This window comes from Myotis yumanensis, unplaced genomic scaffold, assembly GCF_028538775.1.
Source record: "Myotis yumanensis isolate MYYU_CA2020_CCGP unplaced genomic scaffold, mMyoYum1.0.hap1 SCAF_24, whole genome shotgun sequence".
NCBI classification, from domain to species: Eukaryota; Metazoa; Chordata; class Mammalia; order Chiroptera; family Vespertilionidae; genus Myotis; species Myotis yumanensis.
In genome coordinates, this window is record NW_027223775.1 from 6,112,868 (window position 1) to 6,131,704 (window position 18,837).

Here is an 18,837-nt window from a genome sequence, read left to right on the forward strand (position 1 = left end):
TTTTTATGGTTTCCTGTCGTACATTTAAGTCCTTTATCCATTTTGAATTTATTTTTGTGTATGGTGTAAGTTAGTGGTCTAATTTCATTTTCTTGCATATATCTGTCCAATATTCCCAACACCACTTATTGAAGAGACTATCTTTGCTCCATTGAATGTTCTTTCCTCCTTTGTCAAATATTAATTGAGCATATTGGTTCGGGCCGATTTCTGGGTTCTGTATTCTATTCCATTGATCTATATGTCTGTTCTTATGCCAGTACCAGGCAGTTTTGAGAACAGTGGCTTTGTAATACATCTTGATATCTGGTATTGAGATCCCACCTACTTTGTTCTTTCTCAGGATTGCGGCAGCTATTCAGGGTCTTTTTTTATTCCAGATGAATTTTTGGAGAGTTTATTCTAGATCTGTGAAGTATGCCATTGGTATTTTAATGGGAAGTGCGTTGAATTTATAGATTGCTTTGGGTAGTATGGACATTTTAATGATGTTGATTCTACCAATCCAAGAACATGGTATGTTCTTCCATCTGTTTATGTCTTCCTCTATCTCTTTTTTCAACGTCCTGTAGTTTTCTGAGTTAGAGGTCTTTTACCTCTTTAGTTAAGTTTATTCCTAGGTATATTAATTTTTTTGGTGCCATGGTAAATGGGATTGTTTTTATAATCTCTCTTTCTGAAAGTTCACTATTGGTGTATAGAAATGCCTCAGATTTCTTGGGGTTAATTTTGTATCCTGCTACATTGCCAAATTCATGTATTAAGTCTAGTAGCTTTTTGATGGAGTCTCTAGGGCAGGGGTGGGCAAACTTTTTGACTCAAGGGCCACAATGGGTTCTTAAACTGGACCGGAGGGCCGGAACAAAAGCATGGATGGAGTGTTTGTGAGAACTAATATAAATTCAAAGTAAACATCATTACATAATGGATAGTTTTATTCATTTCAAACATTTTAACAAGAAGAATGTAAACACTAATTATTATAATTTGAAACTTCAAAAAATGGAGGAATCGTAGCACAATAACATACCTTATATTGAAGATGGCAAAGGCAAAATAAAATTGCCTAACAAAGGAAAGGTACGAAAGCCTTTCAAATTAAACTTAAATATAATAAAATAATTTAAAACTAAAACAAATAGAAAAGAACAAAATGTGTATACAGTAAATTAAACATTTTCTTTAGCGCAGCTTCCAAATTATTCCCAGAACGTAGATGTAGATGGCAATGTAGACTGGGTTGAAAGGTTTTTGGTCTTTAAAACATCAACTTCAGTGGGAACAGTGTTGTTGGTCTCCTTTTTTAGCTAATGCATCAAAGCCTGGAGTTAGTTTTGTTGTGGCTATTCTCAGGATAGATCTGAGGTGTTCGTCAGTTAAGCTGGATCTGTGAGGGGCTTTGTTGATGTTCATGACGGGAAATGTCTGCTCACAAACATAAGTTGGCCCAAACAGCACCAGTATCTTCTGTGCCATCCTCCGGATGTTTGGGAAAGTGGCTTCATTAAGTGAAGCATAAAAGTCTCTTAGTTCAAGAGAGCTGAATTTCTCCTTTAGGACAAAGTCAGACTGAAGATCGATGAGTTCCAGTTGCACCTCTTCTGGTGCTGTTTCAGGGTTTTGTGACAAAGGACAGGCCACCAGTTAAAGCGACTGGTCAACTTTTTCAACATCAGAAAACCGACGACAGAATTCTGCATGCAGGTCATCCAGTGATTTGCTGTATTTCTTCACATTTTGGATGGTCTCCTTCTGTGTGGCTAGTGTGGCAAAATGAGTGAAGGCTTTGTCTGAAATTTGTCTGGAAAAGAAAATCAGCTTCGATTTAAAGGCTTTCACATTAGTGTACATGTCATGTACATACTGATCTTTTCCCTGTAGCTTCACATTTAGCTCATTCAAATGTGAAAATATATCTACAGCAAATGCAAAGTCACACAGCCAGTTCTTGTCACTCAGCTCAGTAAATTCGTCAGACTACCCCTTTAATTTCAAAAATGCACCAATCTCTTCTTTGAGCTCCCACACTCATTGGAAAACTTTGCCCAAACTCAACCAGTGGACACGAGAGTGGTAAAGTAAGTCGTGGTGATCCGCATCAGTTTCCTCCAGAAACTTAATAAACTGACGGTGCTGAAGTCCCTTTGCTGGAATGAAATTAACGTAATGAAATTACGACTGGATTAACAACATGATTAAGTTGTAATATAGACTTGCACAATGATTCCTGGTGAATAATACAGTGAAGAAAAATAACATCTTGGTTAGGGTTCTCCTCTTTCACTTTATCCTGAATTCTTTTTAGCAGTCCAATATTTTTTCCAGTTAAATTTGGAGATCCATCTGTCGTGACATTAGCAAGTTTACTCCATGGTAGCTTCATTTTCTCAATGACAGTATACACGCGGTCATACAAGTCCTCTCCCCGTGTTTTTCCTTTCAGTGGCTCCATGGCTAAAAACTCCTTCGTAATTTCAAAATTGTCACTAATCCCTCGGATAAAAATTAAGAGCTGAGCAGTGCCCTTTACGTCATTACTTTCATCCAATGCTAGTGAATAAAACTTAAAGAACTCTGCCTTACTATTTAACTTGCTGGCCAAGTTTTCATCAATCAGTTCCACTAGACGAGTCACTGTCCTGCGCAATAAGCTGAGTTTTTCAAACTTGCCTTTGCTCTCTGGACACAAGAGACCTGCTGTCTCTATCATACATTCTTTGAAAAACTCGCCTTCAGAGAGAGGTTTGCTAGCTTTTGCTAATTTGAATGATAGCATAAAACTTGCTTTGGTAGTTGTCTCTTGAATTGCAGTTTGTCTGTGAAAGACATTTTGCTGAGCCTGTAATTTAGCCATCAACCTCTGTGCAGTAGCCTCCCATTCTTGAGGTGACTGCTTGCTAGCTTAGTTGCCATGCTTTGTGGCAAAGTGACGGCTGAGATTGTACTCTTTGAAGACTGCAAGTGTTTCCTGGCATATCAGACATACCGGCATTGATCGGACTTTGGTGAAAAAATATTTTGTTGTCCACTCCCTCTTAAACACTCGGCATTCACTGTCCACTTTCCTTTTCTTTGGTCCACTCATGTTTAATATTGGGCTAAAACCAACAGTACCATTCTCTTATTAAATTCTTTACTAAAATAAGACAGTAAAGTATAAAAACAAGTGGTTAAGTTTGCTCTACTATAACATTTTTGGTCTTCTAAAAAATATATATATAACAAAATCATCTGAAAAAGTTCAGACATGGGACAGAGGCACACCCTGACCATAGAGCACAACCCCTTTCCTCCATAGGAAACCTGTATATCTTTCACACAGGCCCTTTGTTTATGGTAACACACATAGCTGCACATTGCTGTGTCTTCCAGACACACTTGTATGGGAGGTGCTAGGGCAGTGCAAAATATGGGTAACCAGTAGTTATCACTAGCACTTCCGTTACTGGCAAAAAACAGCCGCAGTGCACATAGTGTGAAAGAGCCCATTATCAATGTCAGATTGCATCCACTGGACTCTATAAAAACAACCAAGTGCCACTTTTAAATGCCCATTGCAACAGTTTTTCTTATTAAAAGCTGGAAATGGCAGGATATTTATATATATATACCCCTACTGTGACAGCCTGGCAGAGCATTACAAAGGAGAAAACCCAGCATCTGGTGATGTCCATAAGTACAAGATTTCAGGCTGTCATTACCAGGAAAGGGTTTCATCCAAGTATCAGATATGAACATTTGATTTTCAGTTTTTCATTTGTCCAATTACTTCTGAGACCCTGAAATTAAGCGATTTTGTAATAAAATCTTTAGTTCATCACATTTCTATACAATCTTTTTGTTCAACCCACTGAATTAGGGTTCGTTCACACTAGCCGTGCTGCCGTTGCAGTTTGGTGCAGTACTACAATGCAGCACAGCTAGGGTTAATGCAGGGTACACAGGTTTCCATCATGTTTGCGTTGATGCTAACATGCAGTGGTGCATGTTAACACAAATGCCCTGTAGCACGCATTTTTACAGGCGCAAAGGGGAGAAGCAAACGCAGCGCAAAATGCATTTGTTTTGCCGCTAACACATGTGGTTAGTGGCCATGGTAGCGTTACTGGTACCGCATCCGTATCAGCAAAAAAATGCAGCCGCAGCATGGCTAGTGTGACATGTCCTCTGTGTGTCTTTTCCCCTGCTGTGCACGTCCGCAGTGGGAAAAAAACTGCAGTGGATACAAGCCCTAAAAGCTGAAAGTCTTTGTTGTTTTATTAACAAGTCATTGCGATATACAGAATGTGGGAACAGGAAAAAATTGTGTTTGAGTAGAGCTCTTAATCTTACCTCAGAAAGGCTCTGATACTGTGCTCTCCAGGGGCATGTCTCCCTACATCACCACGATAACATGTCTACGCATTCCCAGGGTGATGTCGGGAGATGCGTCCACGGGCATTACAAGGAGCCTCTGGAAGATTGAGAGGTTGTTCCTTCTACTGAATGGGCGGATATAAATCCGCCCACTCAGAATAAGGAGCTGCGGCCGTGTTTCCTGACGTTGCCATGTTAACACTGCTGCTAGTGAAGGAGCGGAGGGGAGAGCAAGCGAACCCTCCGCTCTTTCAGCTCCGCTGGACGGATAGAACAGCTGAACCGGCCGAATCTGGTCCGGGCTGTAGTTTGCCCACGGCTGCTCTAGGGTTTTGTATGTATAATATCATATCATCTGCAAATAAGGACAGTTTTACTTCCTCTTTTCCAATTTGGATGCCTTTTATTTCTTCTTCTTGCCTAATTGCAATGGCTAATACTTCCAGTACTATGTCAAACAGGAGTGGTGAGAGTGGTCATCCCTGTCTTGTTCCTGTTCTTAGGGGAAATGCTGTTAGTTTTTGTCCATTGAGTATGATGTTGGCTGTGGGTTTGTCATATATGGCTTCTATTATGTTGAGGTATGATCCTTCTGCTCCCACCTTGATGAGAGTTTTTATCAAAAATGGGTGTTGGATTTTGTCAAATGCTTTTTCTGCATCAACTGATATGACCATGTGGTTTTTTTCTTTCAATTTGTTTATGTGATGTGTCACGTTTATTGATTTGCGGATGTTGTACCATCCTTGCATCCCTGGGATAAATCCTACTTGGTCATGGTGTATGCTCTTTCTGATGTACTGCTGGATCCAATTTGCTAAGATTTTATTGAGGATTTTGGCGTAAGTAGTTTCTTGGTTTAAGTTGGCATACTCAGGAAGATGAGGAATTGCTGAAGGAAGCAAGAGACTTTGAAAGGGTTGTTCTTACTGATTCCAGGGTAAACCATCCTGTAAAGCACTCATTCAGCGAAACTTCTTTGAGAACCTTCACTTCATATATGAAAACTATATCACCCAATATCACCTCATTGATTTAATTGTGAAAAAAGAAAAACAAACACCTCCCGTGTGCTGGGTGCTGGGCATACTGCAGTGGGCCAACCCAAGCCCTTTCTTCATGGAGCTTCTAGTGGGGAAGTCAGCAGTCAGCTAGCCATCACCAAGACCTCTGATGGGATAGATACTGAGGAGGGGCAGTGGCCACCCAAGAGTGGCTGTGATAGACAGGTTGTTTCGCAGAGACCTGGGTGAGTAGGAATTAAAAATAATACAATAAAGGAAACCAACTGAGTTGATAGGTGTTCTCAGAGATAGAATGAAAATTATAACAATGGCTTTTAAAATTATTCTCAAGTAATGTTTACATTGATCATTGAAAAATTCTCTTATAGTCATCATTTCGCCTCTTCATTTGGATACAAAGAGAAGTGAAATAGTCCAACACTTGATATCTTCGAGGTGTCCAGTGGAAATACTAATTAGGTAGCTATAAAGTACAGTCATGTAGGTATATATTCTAAGAAATGTGTCCTTCAGGAATTCATTGTTGTGTGAACATCAGAGTGCACTTTTGTAAATCTAGGTGGTATAGCCTCCTGTACATCCAGGTAGCCTATTGCCCCTCCGGTACAAACACATACAGCATGTTACTGTACAAAACAAGATTAAATCAAGCACAAGAGAAAATGATGCCATCGAGAGATGTAATAAACATGAGGTATATGAAGTTGCTGCCCATATAACATGGGATGCCATTTCACAGCACACTTTTCTTTATCATTAGAAAAAAAACCACTATAAAACTGATTAAAAGTGTAGTGTAGTAAATACATAAACCAGTGACATGGTCCTTTATTATATTTATTAAGTATTAGGTACTAGACGTAGTTGTATGTGCTGTACTTTTATATGACTGGCAGCACAGTGGGTTGGTTTACATTAGCATCTCCATAGACACAGCAGGAGTAATGCGTTGTATTACGTTAACATGTGGTGATAGCCACACCACTTAGACAATAGTGATTTTTCAGCTCCATTATAATCTTACCAGAGGCCTGGTGCATGATTTTGTGGGGTCCCTTGGCCTGGCTGGTGAACAGGGCCATCTTGTCCACTCCTAATCGGGGCCTTCTGGCAGTGGTGGGGTTGGGGGAGCAACCATGGGAAGTTGTCTGGTCACAGGAGGTTGGTTGTGGGAACACACTGACCACCAGGGAGCAGATCCTGCGTTGAGTGTCTGGCCCCTCATGGTCAGTGCACATCATAGTTACCGGCCAGTCTTAACCATTGCTTAGGCTTTTATATAGAGAGAAGATGGGACCACTGTCATATATGTGGTTTGTTGAACGAAATTTTGTTATGCAATGCACAGCAAAGATATAGTCCTTTTTTCTTCTTTATTGTTTAAAGTCAGCAACCAAACAGCATTTCTATTTTGAGATTGCTATTCCATGTGATAAAGTGATGGCATTTAGGTCTGCAAGCAAGAAGAAGATTGCATTTCTGCCTGTGAAAATGATCAACTGCCTCCTCTGCTATTTGAATTTCATGACCAGGAATATGAGACTGAAAAGACTGTGTTGTTTCTGTCCTGTTAGCAAAAAACCTTCAAAGTCCTTTGGTGAACCTATGAATTTGTTTCTTAGCATTGCTGGGGGGAAAGTGTAGCCTACAAAAAGTTTAGGCTCTTCCAGAGCCAGAGGAGAAAGGCAAGCATAACTATCTGTGGGATTGACATTGAGTTAAACCTGTGACAGGTGAGGACTTTTGCTTTGAGCTACAGGTAATAGACAAATAAAGCCTGGAACAATAGATGTAGGACAAACAGATTCATGTGGTTGTGACAAGGCAGGTACAAAATACTGTGTAAATGTGGTGGAGAGGTGTCACTTTAGGAATACTGTTTTCCTTAGTGGCTGTATCTTGTATTCCTGCCAGAAGTGTCCTAAGGTTCCTTCTTATCCACAACCTCACCAGCACTTATTGTATGACTTATTAATGGTAGGTATTCTGACTGGTTTGCAGTGGCACCTCGTTGTCAATTTGCATCTCTCTAATAATTAGTGACATTGAGCATATTTTCATATCTCTTGGCCATTTGTATATTGTCTTTGGAGAAGTATCTATTTAGATTCTCTGTCCATATTTAATGGGGTTGTTTTTCTTTTGGTGGATTATATGAGTACTTTATGTGTTTTGGAAACTAACCCCTTACCATATATATTATTGGCAAATATGTTCTCCAATACAGTGGGTTCCCTTTTCATTTTAATGCTGATTGTTTTTTTTTTTTGCTTTGCAGAAGCTTTTTTAGTTCAATGTAGTCTCATTTGTTCTTGTTTCTCAAGAATGTTGTGGCTAGGGGACCCTACCTCCCTTCCTATGTGGGAGTCTGTTACGTGGTACTCTTTCCCTCTCTTCACTTGGGAGTCTGTACTTGTTCTTTAACAAATCTCCGCCTTTGCTATACAAAAAAAAAAAAAAGAATGTTGTGGCTATTTGGGGTCTTTTTCAGTGTTCTGTACCTCATTTGAATGTTCAAAACATTCAAATTTATATGCAAATATAATTTTTTGCATATTTCTAGATCTATGAAATATGCACTTGGCATTTTAATAGGGATTGCATTGAATCTAAGGATTGCTTTGGATAGAAGGCACATTTTAATGATATTAATTCTACCATTCCATGAACATGGTATATTCTTCTGTTCATTTATCTCTTTTTTCAGGGTCCTGGGCATTTGCTCAGTGGTGGGGTTGTGTGGGAGAGGTGGGAGGAAGTGAGTATTAGGTTAGGGAGAGATTGAAAGCAAAGCACAGAGCAAGGGAGGCACAGATATATCCAGGTAGCATGAGTCTGCTGCTGGAGGTGCAGTGTTCCCAGTGCAGAAATAGTGTGCTATTTCAAGTCAGTCCGGAAAGAAGGTCTGAGCACCACCATAGCAGAGACGGCAACAAAAATCCAGGTCTTCTTTTCAGGAAATGAAGGGTGCTGCTGATGGTGGTTGCTTGAAGGCAGAGAGACTGATGTCAGGGAGAGCACAGTGATTAGGTTATTTCAGCTCAGCTCTCCAGGTGAAAGGTGAGATGTACTCTAATTGCAGTAGCTGGGGGAGTTAGAGCCTGTAAGCCCTGGTGGCTGAGTGAATGTAGTGTAGAAAGGCATGATTAAAGGGACAAGAATGATAACTTCCGGTCTGAAGCTGATGCTGTGGGATTTCCAAGTGTTGATGGTAGGGAACTGGCCAGAAATGTGGATGAGGCTGGGGGAGAGCTCTGTGCTAGAGAAAAAGATGTGGGAATGATCAGGGCAGAGCTAATAACTAAAACTCCAGTAAGGCATCGGCCCAGGGCAAGTGGGAAATGTTGGTGAGATGACTAGGGAGGTTCAGGTACAGGATGCTGGTTTTGTACTATATTTGTACTGTTCTGGGTGGGAGAGGCTTGATTGCCTTTGTGGGAATTAGGGGAAGAGTTATACAACTGCTGTATAAATACAGACTAATGTTTAAGTTAGAATCCTAAATATAGAGTTACAACTGAGTATAGAGGCAGAAATGCAAGGCTTGCGAAGGGCAGAGTACAGAAGAAGGGGTGAGGAAGATAAGGAAATGTGTTGTGGCGGGGAGGATAGTTGAAGTTGTTCATGGCAAGGGTGACTTGTTTTCATCTAAGTAAAGTAAAAGGCAGATGCTGTGCCAGGTGTGGGGCTGGAGGCTGCGAAACCATGAAGATGGATCAGCAGGCCAACACAATCAACTAAGAGTTGAGCAGTCTCCCTGGGTCTCTGCTCTTTATTTTCTGTCTCTTTAGGTGCAGATGAGAAAGAAGTTAGAGAAGAGAGTGAAGAAGAAAGAATATGGAACCTGCTGAAAGAACAAAAGCTGAGAGAAGAAAGAAAGCAGAATGGACAGAAAGCTTTGGAAAGAGAACGGAGAAAACTAGAAAAACTGGATCGAGAAAGGGTATAATAAGTATAGCTCAATTCTCCATGCTAGTAGGTAACTTTTAAAAAGCTTGCTGCAGACATCCCGATCCTCTCCTGTGCTTAAGCCCACTGAGAAGGGCTATACATGGGCATATTAGGAGTCTCATAGGAAAGGGGAGCTTTGCAAGTCTGTGGGCATGCATTCTCATGTTCCTGAAAACACACTCGGAAAGGAGATGGACTCTGCTTTGCTGTAGAACTTCCCTGTGTAAGGGGTTTCAAGGTCAGCTGGCTAGGACCAGAGGAAACTGGGGGAGGTGGCTGCCAATCTGGTGGCTTCCTCAGGCTGCCCTGCCCTCCTACCTCCTCATTGTCTTTGACTTTCTATGTCCTGATTCTGGTCCCAGGCAGGTGGATTACCCTGCTACTTCTCATGCCTGCTGGACCTTACGTAGATTAATCTTTTGTGTCATGTTCCTTGAATTCCTGGCTCATTTGATCTAGAGCACAGACACTTTAGGCAAAGTAATTCCTATCCTTCATTACATGATATGTTTGTGCCACTTTGATAGTAGCAACAAATGAAACAGTTTTCTGGCATGCACATTTTACATAAAGAAACAGAGTTATAGTACTATGTTTTTAAAATGTATATGTGTATCTCCTATTTTGCTGGTCATCTATTTACAGCAGATTATTGAAGAGTCTTTTAAGACTGAAATGGAGAAAGAATTAGAAGTGAGCGCTCAAGAAATGAAAGACAAATCTGTTTGTGGTGAATATGCTTTAAAGAAATACATGTATATCACCCAGAAGGACCAAGACCTGAAGAAGGTGGATAAGGTACTGATGCTATGGACCAGTGGTCTGTATGTGAGGGTGTGAGGGATTCTGTGGTTTGTTAGAAAACCTTGGGACAGGAGTTGGAGACAAAAAGGTAACAGCAGAGGAAATCCAAAATTCAAATGGAGCCTCAAGTCATATGTATATTTCACTTCTGACAAAATTTTATCACCTTTGCTTGGGCCAAAGAGTGAACAGATCTTGATTTGTAAGGTTTGTAAAATTTGAGCTATCTCATTATTTTCAGAACAAGAATGAAAGTGCTATCAATGAAAAACAAATGGATTGGTACTGTCTGAGATATGAATCCTATATAATAAAATCCTAATACGCAAATGGATCGAACCGCAGAATGACCGGTCTTTATGATGGGCACTGACCACCAGGGGCAGATGCTCCATACAGAAGCTGCACCCTGGTGATCAGTGCGCTCCCATAGGGGGAGCACCGCTCAGCCAGAAGCTGGGCTTATGGCTGGCGAGCACAGCGGTGGTGGTGGGAGCCTCCCCCACCTCTATGGCAGCGTGAAGGCCATCAGTCAGACATCCCCCGAGGGCTCCCAGAATGTGAGAGGGTTCAGGCCGGGCTGAGGGACCCCCTGAGTGCACGAATTTCGTGCACTGGGCCTCTAATATATTACGTAAGTCTGGAATACTGTGGCTATTGAGAATGCGCACAGGATAGTTTGAGTGCTTGCTAAATTTCACATCTAAAAGTCAACTTTTTGGACTCAAATTATATATAGGCAGTCCTCAGGTTATGTTGGACTCAAAGTATGTTGTTTTGTGGTTAGTCGCTATCTCCCATTTACAGTATTAATAAAAAAAATTCTGTCATTTTGACATATGTACATATGTGCTTTGTTTTTTATTATTTGCCACAAGTAAAGGTCAGGAATTATTATATTTAAATCTTTATTTACTGTTTCACTTCATTACTGCTGTGTATGTGCTCCATGTGAGTGATGTAGGTGCTTATATAGGTGGGTTCCAACTTAACGGGGAAAATCGCATTATGTCGCGATGTAACCCGAGGACCTACTGTATATTTCAAAAAGTTTTCAGCCCAACCAGCATGGCTCAGTGATTGAGTGTTGACCTATGAATCAGAAGGTCACAGTTTGATTCCTGGTCTGGACACATAACCCAGGTTGCTGGCAGATCCCTAGTGGGGGACGTACAGGAGGCAGCCAATCAATGATTCTCATCATTGATGTTTCTAACTCTCCCTCTCCATACCTCTCTGATATTTTATTTTATTTTTTTTATTCTATTTTTTTATTGTTTTATTGCTTAAAGTATTAAAAGAGTATTACATATGTCTTCTTTTTTTTCCCGCCCTTGACAATCCCCTGGCCTCCCCTACTCCCTGCCCCCCAGTGTCATGTCCATTGGTTATGCTCATATGCATGCATACAAGTCCTTCTGTTGATCTCTTACCCCACTCTCTCCTGCCCCCCAACCCTCCCTGGCCTTCCCGCTGCAGTTTGACAACCTGTTTGAGGCAGCTCTGCCTCTGTATCTATTATTGTTCAAAAGTTTATAATGGTTTCTTTTATCCATGAATGAGTGAGATCATGTGGTATTTTTCCTTCATTGACTGGCTTGTTTCACTTAGCATAATGCTCTCCAGTTCCATTCATGCTGTTGCAAATGGTAAGAGTTCCTTCTTTTTTACAGCAGCATAGTATTCCATCGTGTAGATGTACCACTGTTTTCTAATCCATTCATCTACTGATGGGCACTTAGGCTGTTTCCAGATCTTAGCTATGGTGAATTGTGCTGCTATGAACATATGGGTGCATATATCCTTTCTGATTGGTGTTTCTGGTTTCTTGGGATATATTCCTAGAAGTGGGATCACAGGGTCAAATGGGAGTTCCATTTTTAGTTTTTTGAGAAACTCCATACTGTCTGTCCTCCATAGTGGCTGCACCAGTCTGCATTCCCACCAGCAGTGCACGAGTGTTCCAAGTCCTCTCCAGCACTTGTCATATGTTGATTTGCTGATAATAGCCAGTCTAACAGGTGTGAGATGGTACCTTGTTGTTTTGATTTGCATTTCTCAGATGATTAGTGACTTTGAGCATGTTTTCATATGTCTCTTAAAGTATTACAAAGAGTATTACATATGTCTCCTTTTTTTTCCCCAACCTTGACAATCCCCTGACCTCCCCTACCCTCCAGTGTCTTATGTTCATTTGTATGCTTATATACATGCATACATGACCTCTTTTGAAAGGTGTCTATTTAGGTCCTTTGCCAATTTTTTGGTTGGATTGTTTATCTTCCTTTTGTTAAGTTGTATGAGTTCCCTATAAATGTTGGAGAATAAACCTGTATCGGTGATAACATTGGCAAATATGTTCTCCCATGCAGTGGGCTTTCTTGTTGTTTTGTTGATGGTTTCTTTTGCTTGTGCAGAAGCTTTTTATTTTGATGTAGTCCCATTTGTTTATTTTCTCTTTAGTTTCCAATGCCCTAGAAGCTGTATCAGTGAAGAAATTGCTTCGGCATATTTCTGAGATTTTTTTGCCTTTGGATTCTTCTAGTATTTTTATGGTTTCCCGTCGTATATTTAAGTCCTTTATCCATTTTGAATTTATTTTTGTGTATGGTGTAAGTTGGTGGTCTAGTTTCATTTTCTTGCATGTATCTGTCCAATTTTCCCAACACCACTTATTGAAGAGACTATCTTGACTCCATTGTATGTTCTTGCCTCCTTTGTCAAATATTAATTGAGCATATTGGTTCGGGTCGATTTCTGGGCTCTCTTTTCTATTCCATTGATCTATATGTCTGTTCTTGTGCTAGTACCAGGCAGTTTTGAGAACAGTGGCTTTGTAATATAGTTTGATATCTGGTATTGAGATCCCATCTACTTTGTTCTTTCTCAGGATCACTGCAGCTATTCGGGGTCTTTTTTTATTCCAGATGAATTTATGGAGAGTTCATTCTAGGTCTGTGAAATATGCCGTTGGTATTTTAATGGGAAGTGTGTTGAATTTATAGATTGCTTTGGGTAGTATGGACATTTTAATGATGTTGATTCTACCAATCCAAGAACATGGTATGTTCTTCCGTCTGTTTATGTCTTCCTCCATCCCTTTTTTCAACATCCTGTAGTTTTCTGAGTAGAGGTCTTTTACCTCCTTAGTTAAGTTTATTCCTAGGTAGCTTAATTTTTTTGGTGCAATGGTAAACGGGATTTTTTTTTTAGTCACTCTTTCTGTAAGTTCACTATTGGTGTATAGAAATGCCTCAGATTTCTTGGGGTTAATTTTGTATCCTGTTACATTGCCAAATTCATTTATTAAGTCTAATAGTTTTTTGATGGAGTCTCTAGGGTTTTGTATATATAATATCATGTCATCTGCAAATAAGGACAGTTTTACTTCCTCTTTTCCAATTTGGATGCCTTTTATTTCTTCTTCTTGTCTAATCGCAATGGCTAATACATCCAGTACTATGTCCAACAGGAGTGGTGAGAGTGGGCATCCCTGTCTTGTTCCTGTTCTTAGGGGAAGTGGTGTTAGTTTTTGTCTATTGAGTATGATGTTGGCTGTGGGCCTGTCATATATGGCTTCTATTATGTTGAGGTATGATCCTTCTATTCCCACCTTTCTGAGGGTTTTTATCAAAAATGGGTGTTGAATTTTGTCAAACACTTTTTCTGCATCAATTGATATGACTATGTGGTTTTTTTCTTTATGGTGTATCACGTTTATTGATTTGCGGATATTGTACCATCCTTGCATCCCTGGGATAAATTTGCTAAGATTTTGTTGAGGATTTTGGCATCTATGTTCATGAGGGATATTGGCTTGTAATTCTCTTACATTGTGTTGTCTTTCCCTGGTTTTGGTATTAGGGTGATCCTGGCTTCATAGAATGAGTTTGGAAATGTTCCTTCCTCTTGAATTTTTTGTAGTAGTCTGAGGAGGATATGTTTTAGTTCCTCCTTGAATGTTTGGTAAAACTCCCTTGTGAAGCTGTCTGGTTTTGTTTGCTGGTAGCTTTTTGATGAGTGCTTCAATTTCTTCCATAGTTATTGGCCTGTTGAGGTTTTTAGATTCTTCCTGATTGAGTTTTGGAATGTTGTATTTTTTCTAGGAATTTGTCCATTTCCTCCAGGTTGTCTTGTTTGTTGGAGTAGAGTTGTCCATAGTATTTTTTAACAATCATTTGTATTTCTGTGGGGTCTGTTGTTATTTTGCCTCTATCATTTCTTATTTTGTTTATTTGAGTCCTCTCTCTTTGCTTCTTGGTGAGCCTAGCTAGAGGTTCATCAATCTTGTTTATCTTTTCAAAGAACCAGCTCTTGGTTTCATTGAAAATCTGTATTGTTTTTTGGGTTTCTATGTCATTTATTTCTGCTCTAATCTTTATTATCACTTCCTGTGCTCACTCTGGAGTTTTCTTGTTGCTCTCTTTCTGATTCTTTGAGATGTAGATTTAGACGATTTACTACCATTTTTTCTTGTTTGTTGAGATAGGCCTGTAGAGCTATAAACTTCCCTCTCAGGACTGCTTTCATTGTGTCCCAAAGGTTTTGGATTGTTGTGTTTTCATTGTCATTAGTTTCCAGGATGTTTTTAATTTCTTCTTTGATCTCATTGGTAACCCAATCAATATTTAATAACATGCTATTCAGCTTCCAAGTGTTTGAGTATTTTGAGTTGTTTTTATTGTAGTTTATTTCTAATATTATGCCCTCGTGGTTTGAGAAGATGCTTGGCATGATTTCAACCTTCTTGAATTTGTGGAGACTTTGTTTGTGACCCAATATGTAGTCTATTTTTTAATATGTCCTATGAGCACTTGAGTAGAACGTATATTTCGTGGCTTTGGGGTGAAATGTTCTGAAGATGTCAATTAATTCCATGTGATCTAGTGAGTCATTTAGGATTGCTGTTTCTTTGCTGATTGTTTGTCTAGCGGACTTATCCAGTGATGTCAGTGGTGTATTAAAGTCCCCTACAATGATTGTATTATTGTCAATCTCTCCTTTGATATCTTCCAGGAGTTTTTTTTTTATGTATTTGGGTGCTCCTGCATTAGGTGCATATATGTTTACCAGGGTTATATCCTCTTTATATTGAATCTTTTAGTATTATGAAGTGGCCTCCCTTATCTCTTGTTATGGCCTTCACTTTGAGGTCTATTTTGTCCGATGTAAGTATTGCTACCCCAGCTTTCTTTTCATTTCCATTTGCCTGAAGATATTTTTCCATCCCTTCACTTTCAGTCTGTGTGAGTCCCTTCTTCTGAGGTGGGTCTCTTGTAGACAGCAAATATATGTTTTTTTATCCATTCAGCCACTCAATGTCTTTTGATTGGAGCATTTATTCCATTTACATTTAAAGTTATTATTGAAAGGTACTTGTTTGTAGCCATTTCTATTTTTTGTGACTGTTTTCTTTCTGAGCTTTTTATTTCTTCTTTTTTACATCAGTCCCTTCAGCATTTCTTGCATTGCTGGCTTGGTGGTGATAAACTCCCTTAGCCATTTTTTGTCTGTGAAGCTTCTTATTTCTCCTTCAATTTTGAAAGATAGCCTTGCTGGATAGAGTATTTTTGGATTCAGTTCTTTGCTTTGCATCACTTTGTAAATTTCCGTCCATTCTTTTCTGGTCTGATGTGTTTCTGTTGAGAAATCATTTAATAATCTAATCGGAGATCCCTTGTATGTAACTTTCCGTCTCTCTCTTGCAGCCTTTAAGATTCTCTCTTTGTCCTGAACATTTGCCATGGTAATTATCATGTGTCTTGGTGTGGGTCTTTTCAGGTTCACCTTGTTTGGGACTCTCTGTGCTTGTGTGACTTTTTTCTTCCCCACCTCAGGGAAGTTTTCTGATATTATTTCTTCAAATAAATTTTCTAAGTCTTGTTCCTCTTTCTGTTGTTCTGGCACCCCTATTATTCGTATGTTGTTTCATTTCATGTTGTGCCATAGCTCCCTTAGGCTCTCTTCCTGTCTTTTAATTTTTTTCTCCAATTGCTGTTCAGTTTGGGTGTGTTTTGTTTCCCTGTCTTCTAATTCACTAATTTGGTTCTCCGCTTCTCCCAGTCTACTGTTGAAACTTTCAGTGGTGTTTTTTATTGCAGCTATATCACTCTTCATTTCTTCTTGGTTCTTACATAATTTGTTGATTTTTTCATCCATTTCCTTTTGCTTCTTGCATTAGTTGTTATTTTTCCTCTATCCGGTTTATGCATTCTAGGACCCTTAGTCTGAATTCTTTTTCTGTCATGCTGCATGCCTCGGTTTCACTTAGCTGCTTTTCTGGCGAGTCCTCCTTTTCTTTTCTTTGGGAGTTTTTTTGTCTACCCATGTTTGATCTCACTGACATATCTAGATGTTGAGTCATTCAGGGGCTGCTCCTTGGTTGGCAGTGGCTCCTCGGGCTGTGGTTGCCCCTCTGGCGGTTGTTGTAGCAGCTGCTCCTCAGTTGGCAGGAGCTCCTGTGGTGCGTGCTGTTCACTGCTGTGGTGGCTTCTCTGGCTGGTAGGGGGAGACTTCACACACAGCTGCTGTTCCTCAGACAGAGGATGTGCTAATCACGAGGCTGCTGTTCCTTGGATGGGGCGGGCTACACACGCAGCTGCTACTCCTTGAACTGGGGCGGACTGCTCACGTGGCTGCTGTTCCTTGATTGGGGGCTGGCTGCACGCTGCTGTTGTTCCTCTGATGTGGTGGGCTTCTTGAGGGGCTACTGCTCCTAGGATCGGCTGCTGGTCGGACAGGTGCAGGCTGTTGTGGCTCTGCCCCTCGGACCAGTGCGTGCTGCATAGAGCTGCCAGTCCTCGGATGTGGGCAGTCTGCTCATGTGGTTGCTGTTCCTCCGACCAGAGTGGGCTGCTGCTGCTCCTCAAATGGAGCTGAGCCACTTGCAGAACAGCTGCTCCTCGGATTGGGGCGGGCTTCTCACACAGCTGCTGTTCTGCGGATTGGGCAGGCTGCTTGTGCGGCTGCTGCTGCTTGGACGAGGGCAAGATGCTTGTTCAGCTACTGCTCCTCGGACTAGTGCTGGGTGCGGGCTGTGCGCAGCTGCTGCTCCTTGGATGGGGGCGGGCTGCGCAGAGCTGCCTCTCCTCAAACGTAGGAATACTGCTCGTGTGGCTGCTGCTCCTGGGACATGTCAGACTGCTCATGTGGTTGCTGCTCTTCGGGCGGTGAAGCGGGCTGCTCACACAGCCTCTGCTCCTTGGACAGGGGCAGGCCACATGAGGCTGCTTCTCTTAGGCTCAAGGCAGGCTGCTCACAGGGCTGATGCTCCCTGGACAAGAGAGTGCCGCTCACGTGTCTGTTGCTCATGTCGTTGAAAAAATAATGTGAACAGAAGTAGAAAGTAAAGGAACAAACCAAAAAAAAGAACAAAGAAAGAAGAAAGAAAAAAAGCAACAAACAAAAAGAAGGGGAAAACAAAGAAAAAAGCAAAAAAAACTAAAAAAATAATAAAAAAATAAAATTGAAATGTCATTCCTTTGGCTGGCTTAAAATCCCAGTTTTCTGGAATGTCTGTGATTCTTCTGATATTTTCAAAATCATTTTTTAAGAGTTTCAGAGAAATCGAAATTGTTTAATAAAATTAATACATTAATACATCTCTAATTTCAAAATTATTCTTTCTCTTTTCAGAGCTCAATAGTGTCAGAGAAGACTCACAAGTGAACACGCTGCCCCCTAGTGACAAAGATTAAAGGTATGCTTTCCCCAACATTGTGTTCTTATGCAAATCATTTATCATATTGCTGACTTTGTTAGCCAAAGGGCACTGCTCAGATGTTGAGGTCTGCCTTTAAGAAATTATTGAATTAATCAAAATTACTGACTGCCAAAAAAATCTTTTACATTTTGAAGTTATGATATGGCTACTGATTAGGAAAGGAATGAGAATGTTAGAAAGGTCCCCTAATGAACTGACAAGAATTTAACAAATTTTTAAAATTTTTGTCTTTCTCTAATTTAGTTTCACAGGCCTGTCTCATGAAGAACCAGGTGACTTTTGGTAACGACCTGTGCTGTCCAGCTTTTTTCTCATGTAACACAATGTAATAAATACAATTCTCAATAAAAATTGTTTAATACAGGGTGGTTTCTTTTTCATCATTTCATTTGGTACTCTAGTGTATAAAATTAAAAATAATCAGAATTTCTCACACTTAGACCTTTCATTACACTAGAATGAGCTGTTACGTGTTTTTCCCCCCATTTTTGTGTTAGATATTTCTTTGAAAATCATGTTATTGGTCAAATTTCAGGACTGCATTTTGGTAGTTTCTTCTGGGTTCCTTGCTTTCCAGAGTTGGGCTATTGCCTGTCAAACCAGAGGCCGTCTTCCCCAGCACCATCCTTCTGAATTGTCCCTCAAAAAAAAAGACAAAGGTTTTTCATTCTAGGTGCCAGAAATAGCATAGTACATTGGGCTTTATTTCTGACATCTTTGTCTTGAGAATGAACCCAAACCCTGAGAAGAAAAGGTAACAGTTACTGAGCACTTACTGTGTGTCAGGTACTCTTTAAATCTGTACCTGTATTAACACACTTAATGCTCATATCAGCCATATGAAGTGTGACTGCCTGCATTTTATAGATTAGGGAACGTGGGACACAGAGGTTAGAGACTTGACCAAGGTCTTGTGACCATCCAGTTGTGCAGCCAGGACCCAGGTGTCTAAACCAGCACAGCTGTCTCTAGCCTGGG

General features: G+C 40.4%; 1 protein-coding gene across 1 annotated transcript in view; it reads left to right on the forward strand.

Annotated features, from left to right (window-relative positions):
• The window catches only part of OFD1 (OFD1 centriole and centriolar satellite protein), a 66,041-nt gene extending 47,871 nt beyond the window's left edge, over nt 1-18,170 (forward strand). The window contains 4 exon segments of the mRNA XM_070402633.1: nt 9,173-9,324; nt 9,978-10,130; nt 17,772-17,835; nt 18,103-18,170. Of these exon segments, the coding sequence (XP_070258734.1) occupies nt 9,173-9,324; nt 9,978-10,130; nt 17,772-17,804 (338 nt within the window). The 3' untranslated portion in view covers nt 17,805-17,835; nt 18,103-18,170.
• The last annotated feature ends 667 nt before the right edge of the window (nt 18,171-18,837 follow it).